This window comes from Zymoseptoria tritici, chromosome 4 (assembly GCF_000219625.1).
Source record: "Zymoseptoria tritici IPO323 chromosome 4, whole genome shotgun sequence".
NCBI classification, from domain to species: Eukaryota; Fungi; Ascomycota; class Dothideomycetes; order Mycosphaerellales; family Mycosphaerellaceae; genus Zymoseptoria; species Zymoseptoria tritici.
The window spans coordinates 312799-328879 of NC_018215.1; the positions used below are offsets into that span (position 1 = coordinate 312799).

General features: G+C 53.8%; 6 protein-coding genes across 6 annotated transcripts; 2 read left to right on the forward strand and 4 right to left on the reverse strand.

Annotated features, from left to right (window-relative positions):
* Positions 1-851: 851 nt before the first annotated feature.
* On the reverse strand, positions 852-2723 carry MYCGRDRAFT_41016 (uncharacterized protein; the record flags this gene model as incomplete). Its single annotated transcript, XM_003853541.1, has 1 exon — positions 852-2723. The coding sequence occupies one exon, from the start codon at positions 2721-2723 to the stop codon at positions 852-854; it is 1872 nt and encodes a 623-aa protein (XP_003853589.1).
* A 1519-nt stretch (positions 2724-4242) lies between these two features.
* Positions 4243-5485, reverse strand: MYCGRDRAFT_14560 (uncharacterized protein; the record flags this gene model as incomplete). The annotated part of the gene is made up of 2 exons (XM_003853540.1): positions 4243-5365; positions 5430-5485. Coding segments are annotated over 2 exons (1179 nt in total), but the record flags the coding sequence as incomplete, so codon positions are not given.
* Positions 5486-6075: 590 nt separating this feature from the next.
* Positions 6076-6656, forward strand: MYCGRDRAFT_103997 (uncharacterized protein; the record flags this gene model as incomplete). Its single annotated transcript, XM_003852766.1, has 1 exon — positions 6076-6656. A coding segment is annotated over one exon (298 nt), but the record flags the coding sequence as incomplete, so codon positions are not given.
* A 259-nt stretch (positions 6657-6915) lies between these two features.
* MYCGRDRAFT_108932 (uncharacterized protein) lies at positions 6916-9148 on the reverse strand (the record flags this gene model as incomplete). The annotated part of the gene is made up of 3 exons (XM_003853539.1): positions 6916-7495; positions 7577-8471; positions 8541-9148. 3 exons carry the CDS (start codon positions 8587-8589, stop codon positions 6916-6918), a joined length of 1524 nt encoding a protein of 507 aa, XP_003853587.1.
* Positions 9149-9708: 560 nt separating this feature from the next.
* Positions 9709-10272, reverse strand: MYCGRDRAFT_40488 (uncharacterized protein; the record flags this gene model as incomplete). The annotated part of the gene is made up of 1 exon (XM_003853538.1): positions 9709-10272. The coding sequence occupies one exon, from the start codon at positions 10270-10272 to the stop codon at positions 9709-9711; it is 564 nt and encodes a 187-aa protein (XP_003853586.1).
* A 3321-nt stretch (positions 10273-13593) lies between these two features.
* On the forward strand, positions 13594-14905 carry MYCGRDRAFT_104000 (uncharacterized protein; the record flags this gene model as incomplete). The annotated part of the gene is made up of 3 exons (XM_003852767.1): positions 13594-13896; positions 13953-14055; positions 14112-14905. The coding sequence occupies 3 exons, from the start codon at positions 13602-13604 to the stop codon at positions 14254-14256; spliced, it is 543 nt and encodes a 180-aa protein (XP_003852815.1).
* Between the last annotated feature and the right edge of the window lie 1176 nt (positions 14906-16081).

A 16081-nucleotide genomic window follows, 5' to 3' on the forward strand; every position in this document is an offset into this window, starting at 1 on the left:
GTCAGTATAATAGTTCCAATCAGGTAAGCGGCAAGATGCTCCTATCCCACGGTGATTGACGTACTCCTACAAGACCTCTTCTTGTAGTTATAGTGTTGGCCAGCCGGACAGTAGCTGCCGCCCGCCTCGCAAGGTAAGACATCGGCGGTCACTTTGGCGACGGCGATAGCGAGCAAGGCGAAGATTTGGAGCTTTATTCTAGAAAGGGTGCAGGCAGATTTGCTAAAGGCTCTAAAGTAGAATCGATGTGCTCGTGAGAGAAATGTGGGATGCAGAAAAGAGAAGAGAGTTGGGAGACGGCGGGCGAGCCGCAATAACAGCAGTTACGAAACGACCGGCGATGTCTTAACACGGGTATGCCTGGATTGTTCTCGTGTTGTAAATCTATAACGGGTGGGCTTTGCAGCCTGTTTCCTGGTCCCACAGACATAATGCGATCGATGCACTGGGCACGGTGTTCTTCCGGTCGAGCCGGTCCAGCGTCGACGACTTTGGGAGCGAAGCGATTGCATTCCTTTGCAAAGTCGTCCGCGTAGTTGTTGATCCTTGTCCTTGCAGCACCCTACTTGCGGATGACACCGGGAAAACGTGCGGAAATAGAACAACCTTCGCTGATCGTAGGTCAGATCCGCCAAGTGACAAGGATTTTGACGGTCTTTCCTGGCGATGCATCAAGCGCTGTGTCCGGGCCTGTTCTGTTGTCCTCTTCGGGAGATGTCAGCATCTTGCGAGCTGCAATGAAGTTGTGGCGTGAGTGGTAATGAGATACGATGATAAAGGCTCTCATAATGAAGCCAAGCTGCCACATTCAAATTGCATCCAATCTCGCCGTACCATCATCAAGACAACCCTCAATACGACCTCAGCGGCCACGCATCAAACAGACCCTCATACACCGTAGTGTTGTCGTACTGCACTCCATCTGCCTCCTCATAAAAGAAGCTGATCTGCGTGCTCTCCTCGTACCAAGACCACACCCACGTGCTCAACGCGAATCGTCCATTGGCGTACACCTCCACGATACTGTTGTCGACGATGATCGTCAGGTTTAGTGCCTCGATTGAGCTGCCATTGCCTGCTCCAGTGGCAATGTCGAACAGTCGGAACCGTCCCGCCTCGTTGTTCGCCAAGATGCCAGGAGTCGTCGCGGCCGCGGCGCTGGAATTGGACCGGTCCACGATCATGCTCTCATTAGAGAACTGGTAGTAAATGTCGGTGTGCTCATGCTCCGATCCCAGTATCCTCAAGCCAGCTTTGACGCCGGATGTTCTTGCGGAGGATGGAAAGCGGATTGTCGTCGTCAGCATGAAGAACTTGCTAATCGGACTCTGTTGGAATGCCTCCACGCCGGACCCATTCACCACATTGCATGCCGGCTCGACAAAGGTGCGTTCGGCGTTAGAGACGATCTTAGCATACACTTCTCGAGCAATCGTCTGCTTCAAGGTCGTCAACTCGACAGTCGATGCCGTCGAGTCACTGCTGTTGCTGAATCTCCAAGATCCAGTCTCGTTGACCAGATCATTGTTGACAACACCGCTGATCGTGCCGACCGAAAGCTCACGTACGGTCGTTAAGGAACCGTCCCACCCTTGCTGTGCTTTGGGAAAGTCGCTGGTCCCGAAGTTATCGCCTGTCAGCCATAGGTATGTGATGAACCTGTCGTGGAATACTCCGGAAGCCTGAGATGCGCTCGAGTTGGCCGGCAGAATCTTCCCAGCCGCGGCGTAGGCAAACGCACCCCAGTCAAGTTTTCCCGCCATCGTCGCTACCAGACTCACACTACCATTCGAAGAGGTGTCGAGAGTATGAGCAGTCCACAGCATTTCTCGGAACTGCGATACTTGAGGAATGATGGGTTCCTCCGACCATTCGGCGCCCGTCGTGGTGAAGATCTCTCCCTCGGCGTTGTAGCCATCCTCGTCCAGTCCGAAGATATTGCCAACTTCGAAGTTGTATCCCCAACGTCCAGCCCAGGTTCCATCACCCCAGCTGCTATTGGCCTGCTCATGCCACAGCTCTCCGAGATACTCCCAATCACGGAAGTCCGCATCATACTGGCGGAAGAGGAACAGAGAAGGTCCCAAACCGTGCACACCTCCACTGATGATGTTGTACCATGTGTTTTCCTGGCTGGACAGAGCACGGTCAAGTTGAGGACTCTGGAAAACGTACGGATCGCGAAAGCCCGTCACGTTTGTAAGTGGAAATGGAGGACCCGGAATCACAGGCCCAAACTCCAACTTGGTAAAATTCCTGCCTCCATCTGAAGACACTGCCAGACTTTGCGTTTCGGATCCTTTCACATATGGAATCGTCCATTGGATTGGGAGGTATGCGACGCTGGTATATAGCAGAGTCGCGGAGCCATTGATGCCGGCAGGAATGACAGACCCATCAAATACCGCAACGGGATCATTGATGCCTCCTCTTCGGATGAAGGTTGGATCCTGATTGACATCCAGATAGGTGATGAGATCGCCGGTGGTTCCAGCAGCAGCACCAGATTCTCCAGCGCCTCCGGAGTAGAGGTAGCCCGCATGAAACAGGCCAGTAGATGGATCGGTATACTGCATACACGGATCACCTATATGGGCGGACGGCGCCAACACATGAGCTTTCGGTCTCCATGTGTAGAACAGCGTGTTGTTGAAGAGCGTGGTCAGGTTGGGCGGAGCGGCAGTGTAGTCGATTCCGAATGCAGAGATGCCTTGTAGTAGCATGGCCAGCGCAGCCAGCGGTTTGTGAAACACCATCTTGCGACACATACCGGACAGATTTGGCCATTGTGCTCGTGCATCGTCTGGTTTATAATGGCCTCGGGACTATCGAGAATGACGTACGAGTCTGCTTTGCAAAATCTGCACCGCCGGCTAAAGGTGAAGTCCTCCGTGACGGAAAGGGCTTGGTTGCTGGCCGTCGATGTGGAGAAGACATGGATGGTCCTGAAATGCAATCGTGTGGTGGTGAACTTCGTTGCAAGGACAGGCCTCATACCGAACTGAAGCGAGCACATAGTCACCTGGATCAGACAACAGCTGGCGATCTTTTTTGGAGCTATATTTACCATAAATTTCGTCAGCATGTACATACGACCACAGATAGATGAAAAATCGGCTTCCCGTCCGATCAGCCATGACAATCATCTAATCGCTACACTAGTACTCAAGTTGGTGACAATTGGGGAATCCGTAGTGTTGTATGTTTTTGTCCTTTCTTTTGTTCCTTTCCACGACATTTTTTCTTCTGCTTCGCCGACATTCCGCCCCGAAAGTAAGCTTTTTTGGTTGAAGAATGGAAGTTCTTTCGAGAGCTCGTAGCCTGACTTTCTAGAGGCGCATTCGCATACGGCCGCTGGCAAAGCTTGTTCATGGTCGGCCCTCTTACCCCAAGGTCAAGCTCATGCGGAAGACTGCCGTCCGGCGCACCCATCGGACACAGATGGCGTTGGCAAGTGCTTGACGCTCTGTCTGTTCTGCCCGGACCGGACGTTAAAGGACTCTTCGGGCCGCCACTCATATATTCCGGGTAATGTAACGACATCCACCGCACAACTCATTGCAGTCAATGCATGAAGCAAGGTTACAGATGCAAGCTACGGTTAAAGAGATGTCACGCAGGATGCAGGGTGACGCGGATGTCGATACCCTTCCATTCCTCTCGAGCGTGATGCAAATGCAGGGTTCAATGTCCGCCCAAGAGCACTCTTCAACGCTGCCATCATCTCCATCCTCGGAGCAGGTCGCCCAGTCCACGCTTCAAGCTGCCCAAATGCCTGTTGTTGCAGCACATCAATCCCATCAAACACCGTCCAATTCGCTGCTGCAAGTGCTTTCTCGGTGATAGCCGTCGTCCTCCCATATGCCATTTCTACCAAGACACCCTTCTCCACGTTTGGAAATATCCAATCCGGGACGTCGGCGTCTCTCAAGACTTCTGCGGGGAGAGAACCGACGATGACTGATATTTGCACCGATCCAGCATGAGAACGCTCTTGCAGCGCATGGAGAGTGTCCACAATCTCGATTTTGTATTGCTTGAAGAGGTTCCACGTACGCTGCGGCAAGCATAGAGAAGGCGAAAGAATGCATCGTGCTGTCAATGGTGGAAGATCTCAATTCATATTTCTCGCTTCCAACTCAGCATCCTCCACCAAGACCGCGTCTCCGCCCGACCTCTCCAGATTCCCTCTCAAATCAACTTGGACGCTCTCGGTCCTCTCCTCCTCACCAACATTCCCCACAGTGCAAACAATCCCGCTCCGCCTGCGAACATGACCAACCCCGTAAACAGCTGCAGTCCCAAATACCTCTGCCCGCCGACCTCCGCCAACGCCCCTGCAATGGGCGACCCGATCAAGCTCGCAAAGGCCTGAATCCCCTGCGACATGCCCAGTCTTGTACCGAGAAGCTTCCTGTCGGGACATACCGCGGGAAACACGCTCGGTGGAAGCGGCACTATGGCCCCGCTACACGTCCCATACAAGGCCGAATATGCGATGAAGGAGCCCACCGACGTCGCGCCGATCCAGCCCAGATTGACGCTTGCGCTCGAAACAACGCAGAAAATCAACGGGATTATGCCTCCGATTCTCGCGGCTGCCAGCCCTGCAACGATGCGCCCGATAATGCTCGTCGCCTGTGCGATGATTGCGATGTTGAACGAAGTGCTACGCGACGTCCCTAGGACTTGTTGTGCGTAAGAGGGAATGAAGACGATGGGGTTCGTATAGCCGCAGAAGATGAGGAAGTTGGAAATGGTGTAAATCCAGAAAGGAGCATCGCTTAGCGCGGCACGATCGAAGAGCTGGCGTGGACGAGACGCACCCCCAGCTACCAGATCGCCGAGGTTGGTCGCGCGGAAGAGGAGCAGCGGTATAGATAGAGCATAGGTTCCTAGCATGAGAAAGCCCATTGCCCGTACGGTCTCGCCGAAGGTGGTGCGTAAGATCAATCGTTCGAATACGAGGATGTAGACAACGCCGCCAACAGGCGATCCACAAGTAGCAATACCCATAGCGACAGCGCGGTGTTTACGAAACGAGCGCGAGACTAGCGCTATGCCCGGGAGGAAGAGAAGTCCGTTGCCGAGACCCATTAGTACGCCTTGCGTAAGCATTAGTTGCCAGTATGTCGTGGAAATAGACACGAGGAAGACGCCGAGGGTTTCGATAGCAGCGCCGAGTAGGAGCATCGTACGGAAATAGCCCCTGTCGAAGAGGGGACCTGAGAGAGAGCCGACAAACAGAAGGAGGAAGAGCGCAACGGTGCCGATCCATGCGATATTAGATGCGGACGTAGAGGGGAGGTATGTGAGCTCGTAGTAGGATTGAAAGGTACCGAAAGCGAAGACAAAGCCAAAGAGACTAGAGAAGATGTTGGTATTCGCGATGGATCGTGTCGAGCTGGATTGAGTGGGATGAGGCCTACTTTCCAAAGACGAGAAAGGATCCAGCAACCTGTAGCCAGGCTCGGGTGCCACCGTCTATCAACTCGAGAGTTTCTTCCTCGTCGTCGATCCGTACGGAGTTGTCGTCCTTGGATGAGTTGTCGCCTTTCAATGAGGTGTTGCTCTTTTCCGAGGCGTGAACGGAAACATGGTCCTCAGCCATAGCTGCTGTACGGTAGCCCTTGAAGGCTTGTAGTGACAATGTCGATGATTCGACAGTTTCGAGAAATGTTGGATCTCGTCCTTCTTGGGGTGGGTTTCGTGGAGGAACAAAAGTATGGTCCATGAAAATCAAATGGAGGACAGAAACCGAATGCAGAGCACGGCGAAGAACAGATGGAGGAACAACAAGCCACCGAGGTACTTGCAGTGATTTCATCGAATGTTATCAGCTGTGTCATGCCCGAGAGAGCTCGCGGCCTGTGATATCAAGATCTTTCCGCCCTTCATTAGCGTGGCGGAGTACACGGCTCCATAGTATGCAGCCATGAACACGAATGGGATCGCCAGAGGAATCGGAGGTACAATATTAATCAAGTCGCAGAGCCGGTGGTGATTCACGCTATCGCAAGGGTATTGCCATGGGTTTGGTCTTGCCCGTGCGTCGTGAAAACAAGGGAGATACCAGGTTCGGAGGTGCCGTCCGGACGACCTTTCAGCGCTTGCAAGCCTTTTGGCATGCTCTAGAGCCGTATACACCAAAGGCACCTTGCACGAGACATGGTTCAAGTGGGTCCATCGCACTGATGAGGTGTATGTAGCAAGGGCGAGGCGCGAAACGGTGCCTCAGCCTGGTGTTGTGCCTGAGATTACCTCGTCGATACGGGCGGCAGACCAGGGGCAGCGGCGGGAAGACATCACTGGCCAGGATGGCGGTCGTCCACGGTCCAGCTCCCCGGGATATCACAGGGTCTTGCAATGGTGAGGCTGCCGCTCTGCTGGCCGATGAGGACATTGGTGGGCTGAAAGCGTTGGGAGGCACGAGTGTGGTGACGATTGTTGTGGATGCGACATTGTCGTGTGAATAGCCATGGGTCTTGTCATTGCCCTTGATGGTCTTGTTCACGTCGCTCATGGCTCATCGCTGTCCACGCTGCCGTGGCCCTTGTCCCGAATCTGCACCATCTTGAGGTACGCTCCAGCGCAGGTCGGAGATCTTCGGCGCCATGCGTCCATCCCGTGACGAGGCTTACTGCAGTACGATTCAAGTCATGTCCATGGTTGCGATGGGACGACTGTCGGCGCAGTGATGGTGATGGTGGTGGAAAGACGCTTGAGTGAGGCTGATGTGGTGCAAGAATTCGAGATGTAGAACCACGTGACTTTTAGACATCGCTTTGCAGTACGGATGGGATCTACCGTGATATAGTCCTCTACGACATGCTTCATATGACCCACTCAGACCATATTGAACATGGTATCCGAGCGTAGACGACGGACGACCGATAACCCTTTACTGGCCGACAATCATTGAGGTGTGCACCGCTTTCCGTCGTCTTCGCCGTCGCTTCGGATCGCACTCTGATCGAGCAAAGATTGAGTTCCTTCCGATAGAACCTCGAACACGTGTCGCAGAGTGTCCAAGTCCGAATTGCTGTTGGCGGCGATAATGCGGATCGATACACATCCGTTGATGGTGGTCTTGGACAGCCAGAATCGCCGGCTTTGGCTGATCACATCATACAGCTTTGCAGTCGCCGAGGAAGAATCGGTGCCCATTCTGCTGGCAGCCGCATCCGAGACGCGAATCACGTTGAGCGCAAATCGAGGCTCGGTGGTGAGTGCGAAAAGGTCGGGTCGCTGACGCACCCAGTCGGTAAAGTGCGACGCCATTTCAACATGTCGACGGATATGGTGTTGGATTCGTTGTTTGCCAAAGGATCGGAGGACAAACCAGACCTTCAACGACCGAAAGCGTCGACCCATGGATAGCTGCAAGTCTCGATAGTCGGTGGTCTTTTGTGATGTCGAGACGGGATTTTGCAAAATGGAGCAGTCGTTCTTCATCGAGCATACGATATCGGAGCGGTTGCGTGCAAACAGCATCCTACAGCACTTGGATCAGCGGTCATGTTCTCATCTGAAGTATTCGAGGAACCGTCGGCCCGAGAGAGATGCAAGAACTTACGTGCAATCCAAGTTCGTGAGGAGCCACTTTCCCATGTTCACGCTGAAGCTGTCGAACTGGTCCATACCACTGGCAAGAGGGCGAAATTCCTCGCAAGCCAAAGCGGCACCGGCATATGCGGCATCGACATGGATCCAGATCTCGGGATGCTTCTCTTTGACTCGAGCGATGCCTGGAAAATCGTCCACAGCACACGAATTGGTGGTGCCAAAAGCCGCAGTAAAATAGAAAGGTATCATCCCTTCCGCCAGGCACTCATCCACGGCGGTCTGCAACTGAGTTCCACTCAAGGCGATGCCATCTGATGGATCGCATGGAATAGAACGGTGCTGCACTCCGACCACCTTGGCGGCCTTTCGCGTGGACACATGTGTCTCGGAGCTCGAGAGGACCACTAGTCGATTGCGGACGTCATCTGACCTCAATCTCTCTGTTTCATAATCTCCCTCTGCCACTATCGCATTGACCATCCGCTCTCGAGCGGCGCACATCGTCGTGATGAGGCACTCCGTCGTGGTACTTTGAATCACACTGCTGGCATGCCCCCGGAAGCTCGGTGGCAGACCCAGTAGCTCGCCAACCCAGACTCCCATCGCCAACTCCAGTTCTGTGATGGATGGTGAACAAATCCAGTCAAAAGCCGGGTTGTTGAAAGCCGCACTGTACAATTCGCCAAGAATGCCCTCAAAGCTGGACGAAGCTGGAAAGTAAGCCATGAAGCCTGGATGCATCCAATGGCCGAGACCCGGCTCAATGAGATGATGGAGGTCTGACTCGATTGCAGACCATGCTTCGGACTTCTCAGGCGCCTCGCTTGGTAGCTTGGATAGAAGGAACCCTGGAGTAACATCGGATCGAACTGGTCCTGAGGCCAGCTGCTCATAGTAATCGGCGACTATGTTGTGTCAACGGTTCGGTCGTGTTTGGATGGGAATTGGCCATCATGTTGGAGAGAATGTCTCACTGTACTCTATGGCACGATGCCCTGCCGCCCGAAAAGTCGATGAGTCCATGGTCGTGCTGCGTTCAGACGACGAGGTGGTAAGCGGAAGCAAGCGCTGTACTCAATGCGCTGTCGTTTTCGATCCTCGAATGCAAAGTGGAAAGGATGGGACCGGCACATTCGCATTCGCCTGAGGTTGACCGCCCATTTATGAGGGAGCCGGCCAGTTGAATCCGAGCACTATCATACCCAAGCTAACTGCGTCATCGCGAGGTTCCGCGGATGCGTCAATACGGTGTATGGTTGCGGATTACACGCTTTGCGGGAGTCTGCCCCGATCTTCAGGGCTTTGAACTACAATATGTAATCCTTCACCACTCGCTACCCTTGTAGACTGGTGACCGTTCGCGAATGCGATATGTGCCCATGCCGTTGGGAATCGCCAATCTCAGTAGTCTTGCGATGTCATTGCCCCAACATGGCCTAGATCTACTAGTACCATGTAGGGCTGGCTGGACATAGTGGATCGAAGTATAGCCACTTTGGCCATATCATGGGCTAAATTGGCCCAAATTATGGACTCTTTAGCCCTGTGTCGAGAGTCCGAGAAAACGCTTACGTCGATACAAAGCGTCCGTCGTTATCGATCCTCGTAGTCGGCTTGTTCGTGCGCTTATCATCGACGCTGCTGTCGCCGCCGGTAGAAGTACTCCGTGTCCAGTCCTGTCCAGGGCTTGGCTGATGCGATATCGGGTTAGCGCATTCTAGTCCATCGTGGACGAAACTTGTGTCCATCCTGGGCATTGTGGTCTATTGGTGGATTTGGATAGAGTGGATGAGTGGGTGCCATCCCTGATACCATGCTCCGTAGCACCCAGGTCCTCCAGATCGTGAGGCGGACTAGGTCTTGTGATTCGATCATTGCGAATCAGGGCAATGCAGGCCCGCGGCAGTGACACACTGTTGGGAGAAGGCTTACGGGGAGCTTCGATCCGGACTGACGATGGACAACCGAGTGTGACCACGGAGCTGGCAGGCCCTGGCTCTCGCCCCGTGATACTCAAGCTGCCGAATAAATCCGATGTTCACATGCCCGGCAGGAGGACTTCGCAGGGATCGCTCGGATGTCGATTTGGTCAAAGCACGCCAATCGTTTGTTTGCTTGATCCCTCCCTCGCCCTCAACAGTTTCAATAATGAGAATAGCCTGGCCACTGCTGAGCCCAGCGACAGACCTGGTCGACTTCCAGGTCGTGGACCCGACGAATGTCTTGATACAACTCTGCAATGCGTGTGCTCCTCTCGCTGTGATGACATCCACTCTCCAGAACATGAACGACAATATCCTTCTCAGGATCACTTCGCATCGGACCTCCTGGGCGCCGCGTTGCTGCGACGCCCATCTCGCGCCATACATCTCGACTGCCACTGCTGTAGATGATGTGCCTGGCTTTCGTCGGGTTCTGGCCACTGGTGTATGCGTTCAGCGTATCTGCTGTTCGACCTTTGCTCGCACCGAAAGTCTCTCTGTTTGGCCCGCGAGGAAACCACAATTCACATTGTTTGATGAAGAATTCCGCCGTCGTGAGCCGGCCGACGAGTGTGTTTTCGTTCCGAGGAGCGCCGACGATGTGACCATTGACGAAGTCGTTGCACTGCAGCCAGGCACGTTGTCGATTGAATCTGTTGTCATTGGACAGGGCGGCAAACATTGGATTGCCGGTATCGGTCTCGCTGGCGCAAAAGACTTTCATCATCTACGCTGTCAAGGCCAAACTTTTTCTCGATTGCCCCCATCCGTGGCCCATTGCCCGTCCGAAACACATCTTCGATGAAGTTGATGACGCTGTCCATTGACGATGTGCACGGCTGACGGCCATATTCTACTTGTGGAAGGTAGGAGTGCCAAAACGACATTATGCTGTGGACCATTGGCGAAAGGGAGACAAAAGCCCAAAATGTTCATGGTAGACGTTCGCGATCCACGTCGTTTGAGCTCCCGAGTAGATACTCCTGTAAGCATCCAGGGCACGTCTTTGACAGACGAGTGGACGCTTTCGTTGATCCACGGCGGGTTGAAGTTACTTGCGAGACCAACGTCGTGCAAAGCGTTCTCGACCGTGAGATAGCTCAAGTTGCTGGTGTTCAGCTCGGAGTATGGAGAGCTGCCGCCATAGTAGCGGTATTCCAGGCACGACAACCGCTGCGCCTAGAGTCTCGGCAATATCTCCAATGGTGGAAAAGTCGGCCAAGTGCCGATCTGCGCTGTTTTCGTCCGGCAAGAAGACGACAATCGGAGGGCCTGGACTGGCCCTCAGGGTGCTGTTCCAGTAGGGAATCCAGCTCAAAGGTGCCAAGATCAGGTCTCGCGTGATGGATTGGCTGTGTGAATGTGCACCTGCCGTATTGCTTGCTGGTGTGATTCGTCTTCGTCTGCTGTATTGACAGGTCGCAGGGAACAGCCGAAGTAGTTCGAAGCGAAGTGTTGCGCTCGAGCGATTGAACACGTTGCAAGAAGAATCCAGAGAATCGATCCATGGCGCGGTAGTGTCGTCGACATTTGGTGTGTCCGCCCGATCGGGCCTCTGTGATGCAGACAGACCATTCGAGGATGACAGTGCGTAGAAGGAAGTTAGAGTCTGAAGATGAACTCAGACGTCGCCGCGTCTGCTGTTTTTTGTGTTGAACAGGGCTCGAAATATCCTTGAGTTCTGCGATGTACTCATGACAGGTTGTGGAAAGAGAGGAACGCCTACTACCTTCGGCGATAGCCATGTCGCTGCGAACTCCGGCATCTCGGTTATGCGCATGCGAAGACCACGCACCCATCCGTACGTCCACTTCAGAGGCAGTGGAGTATGGGTTGACAGATCCACATGCGTTCATTCGCTGGTGAGGACCAGGGTGATCGATGGACAATGGCAGACGACTCCCGAGCCCGTGGAAAGACGAGGCGAATGTGTCTGCGCCAGTAACAGGCAAAGTCGTGTTGACTCACGTGCAAGCAAGGTGCGGATATCTGTCCTTCCTGGCAGTATTGCGAATTTCGAAACCTCCCGCCATCGAGACGAGGGATTAGAAGGCGTGTGGACGAGCTACCGAGCTACCAGCCTCGTCCGCTTGGAAAGACCCGCTGCGCACTTTAGTCCTACTGGGATTGGCGTCGTTGCGAGGTCAAAATCCGAAGAAGTGCCATCAGCGGGAGCGAGACTCAGAATAGCAGGTAGTTTGTGGACCGGCTTCACGATCCACGCATGATCAATCGGGTAGTAGAGCTCATCTGCTGAAGTTGCCTTCAATTCAAGCGAGGTTAGCCTGGGACAAACGCGAAAAGATCCGCTGTCGCACGTGGAAACATTTGACAATCTTGAAGGAAAAGACCTTGTAGTAGGCCAGAATATGGCTTGCTCGTGTGGTTCGTTGTAGGCGCTGACTGTCAATGGCTTCAGGTTGTCATTAGAGTGACGTTGGAAATGGGCAGATTACTCGATTCGAACATTCTGACCAACCCGCGAGACCGCAAAATAGCTCTTAACGCGCTGGCCATGTTGTTGCAGATTGATCATGGTGACGCTCAGCACTGATGCAGCTGGCAACGTAAGCGCCCGTGCAAGAAGGGTATGTTCGCAATCTTGCAAATTTTGGCAGACCAATGCAACGGAACAACGGAAGCCATGATCAGGTCCAAATGCGCGACATGTCGTCCCCGGCTCGCTGTAAGCGCACGTTGTGAAGCGTCTCGATCCGGACCATGCGGTGTGGCGGCACTGATCAAGTGCTCGAGGATCGGGAATTCGGGATGAGACGGTCGTCCAGCAATGCCGGCGTACCTGTCGCAGCGGCTGAAAAGCGCGGTCTCGCGATTCGTCAACTCGTTTCCATCATCATGCTCAGGATCGTCCGGACTCGCCCATGCTCTTCATCGACGATTGCATGGATGTTGTTCCGAATTTGGACAGATTCGTCAACGACGATGTGCTGCAACCCCTGTGGCCGATCCGCACGAGCATGGGCTGTGCTCAGTCAGAGTGGAGCGTTGACATGGCGATGGCCAGGAGTGACCTAGTAGACCTAGAGCAGCGGGTCCGTCGACTTTGTTATTATTAAGAGACGCAAAACGGGCGTGCGAAATGTGGAAAATTGCATGGGTCGAAGGGCGGTGTGCTTGCGATATGACTTTGCTTCGAGATGATGCATCATGTGGTGTAGAAGTTCTCCGGCAAGTCTCTGAGCATGTTGATCGACTGGGATGCTCAATTCGTCAGGGACATGCGCCGGTGATCTCAATAGCGCGAACAGCGGTGAGACGCATCGTGACCATCCGGTTCAATCTTCTTATTATTGCAGGACGCGTCGAACAAGGTGGATGCCGAGATGGCCGATGTCATGGCGAGACGGAGAGGTGCGGATGCAGGGAACTGGGGTGAACTGGGAAAGGGTTTTAAGATGATTTCAAGAAAGGATCGACGACGATCTTGCTGTGCCATCGTCAAGACCCGGCACTTCCAAGGGCTCACGTCGTCCACTTCCAACAACAACAGCCGATTCGTCCATCGGCACCACAGGCACAGGCATCTTGCTTACAGCTTGGAGACAGGCATTCGTTGTACTGTAGCCGCCGGCACCAGAGCAAGAAGTTAATCTCCGTCCTTGGGGCAAGACACCGACATTTCAAGCCAACACAACAAGTTCGATCAACTGTCGATACTTGCCCGAACAGAGCAGCGATATGCTGCTCGGGCTGTGTGCTGTTTGTTCCTGTATGCGCGACACCGCTTGTACAAACGTGCCGGAACATGTGATGAGACTCGGTGCTGATTGAGGACTCATTGGTGCTTGGATGCCTGTTCGGTTTCGATCTCCCGTGCCTGTCCATGGACGAACTAATTTGGACGAATACCTGTTTGGAAACAACCCCTGCCTCCCAGACCGCCTGCCTCCGGGAAAACAATGGACGAGACGATGAGACGAGAGACATAAAGCTCTCCGTCAGCACCACTGACCTGACCTCCATCTCCTCCACAGACATTCCCTCCCTGAACTCTACCACTCCATCGAAATTCACTTTTCCAATCATTTCAAAATGAAGTTCTCTCAGCTCAGCACCGCGCTCCTCTTCGCGCCCGCCATGGCCGGTCTTCTCTCCAAGCGTGGAGTGCAGGAGGTTCCCAACCCAGGCGTCGGCGATGACATTCCAAAGGAAGCCAAGGAGAAGTTCCTCAGCAACGACGTGAAGAACCTCCTCTTCACGAAGGACGCCGAAGCCCGCGACGACAAGGAGCAACATCATGTCCCAAAATATCTCTTCGTGCTCATGTGCCGCACGCAGGGTTTCCGTGGAGAATGCCTCGTCTTCGGAGCTGCTCCCGGACAGTGCGGTAAGCTTTACCGCTCGCTTCGCCTTGGCGGCAAGAGCGATGCTGACCTCAATCAGTGAACTACTACGACTTCAACACCGACGGGAAGACCGGCAAGTCATACGACAAGAACATCACTTCCCTCAGCAGCAGCTACGGCGACGTGTGCCAGTTCTACACGTAAGCTCGCACTTGACATCGGATAAGAACGTTGAACGCATACTGACTGCCAACAGCGATAAGGACTGCGGCTTCGACAACGAAAACTCTGGAGTCAGCCTTCAGTACGCCTACAACCTTGACATCAGTGAAAGCGGCAACACCCGACCCGACGACTACGATGGCAGCTACGGCCACAACATCTCCTCGTGGAGATGCTAGCTCAGCCATGCTTCCACTGCTCGCCCGAATGCTCCTGACCTTTGACGGAAGACGATGGGACAATAATACGGAATGCATGGAGTGTCGAGCTGTGATTGGGTCTTGTGTATTCTCGTCGCTTTGGGGTACAGTCTTTACCTTTGCACAATGGATATGGTCAAACGATTTTTGCTTCATTGATCTCCCGTCTCATGCTCGTCTCCTACCAGCATTCAGCATCTCTCGTCGGACATGAATCCGCATGTTCGTTGTCTTTCCCGGTCGATCACTTGCCTCCGTGCCGTTTGCGTCAACTGCTCGGCCATGTGGAATCGGAACTGGATCACCGTGCTCCAATCCACGCTGAGTGACCACGCCCTGAAATGAGAGTTCAACGGTGCATGCCTTCCGCATTCCAGTCCACAGACATCTCAGTTCGACAGAGTTCTCTTCTAGTATCCCGGAAAGTATCAATCAAAACGAGTACCGCGATCAACGCCATCATCATCAGACAAGCTTTCCGTCTCGCAATACTTCCCCACATCACCTTCACGATCAGATCTGAAGACGAACCAATTGTATGCATTCGCCGCAGGAGTCCCATACGTAAGCTCCAGAGTGGTGTTGCAACCACTATCGTCCGCTCGCGTGATCTGGAGCGGCTTGGGAAGTCCTCCGCCTTGCAGCGTCAAAAACTGACCTTGTGGAAGCGGCACGGGAGCAGTGGCACCAAGCGTGGCGAGTTCCATCTCGACACCGTTGACCAGTGTCTGGACCTTGACTTCGTACTGGTCTCCATCATCGCCGGTGATGTCGATGAGTACCTGGTATGATGTGATTTCGTTCACTTCGGTGTCCAGTTTGTAGCCGTTCATGGTTGCTGGGTCATAGGGTACGTCCAGGTATGCACCTACGCCCTCTCCGCCGAACGTTCGTGCGATTCGATTCATGTAGAATTCGCGGCCATCATTCGCACAGTTTGCATATGGCGCGGCACAGTAGCTCAAGCTGGATTACAATCAGCTGAGAAGTCTGAGAATAGATAGCATGACCGACCTTGCTTTCATGATTACATCTTGCGGATCATTGTCGTCGAACTGGCTCAGATCAAAGTCGACGTTGAAGGTATCACCGGCCTCGAAAGCGTTGTTGCCCAGCCTTCTGGCTCGATGTATGCCGGTTGGGTTGTATTGATCTTCTGCCCTCTTGAAGCACTTCCATTCCGCACCGCCTTCTGATATCATCAGCTCTGCAACATTGGACACATAGGGGGAAATGTCTTACTACTGTTGTCCAGTCGAGTGATACATCGCAGAAAGTGCTGAGGCGGATCTTCACCAAACGAATGCAGGCCAGTACTCAGCAGTGTGGCCTCGAACATGGGATGGAAAACGATGTACCAGCAGTGGGGTCGAAGTCAGGGTTCTGCCAGTTGGCCATTGGCCATTCGTCGGTCTGCAATTCGAGTTGCGAGCCTCGAGGGGCGCGAGCCGGGTTGTCGGGATTCACTTGTGCACTCTGCGTGGAGACATCAGCCCATGCTCTGAAGAAGGATGCGACGAGCACATACAAACGGGTATGGATCCCAGAAGAGCTGTCCGAAAGGCCAATTCTTGCACGGAGTGCCTTCAGTGACCGAGACGCCAGACTCCACGCGGTTTTGCGCATATGCGGCGGAGCCTGCATCGTTGCCACCGTAGGTGTAAAGCACTGCGGTAGTCGAACCCTGCGCTCCTCTGACACAATTCTGGTACCAACAGGCATTCTGACCAGGCTTCGCGAGCTTTCTTGCAATTCATCATCATCGTACCACGGTATGCGGGAGCTCTTTTGACAAGACCTCGGT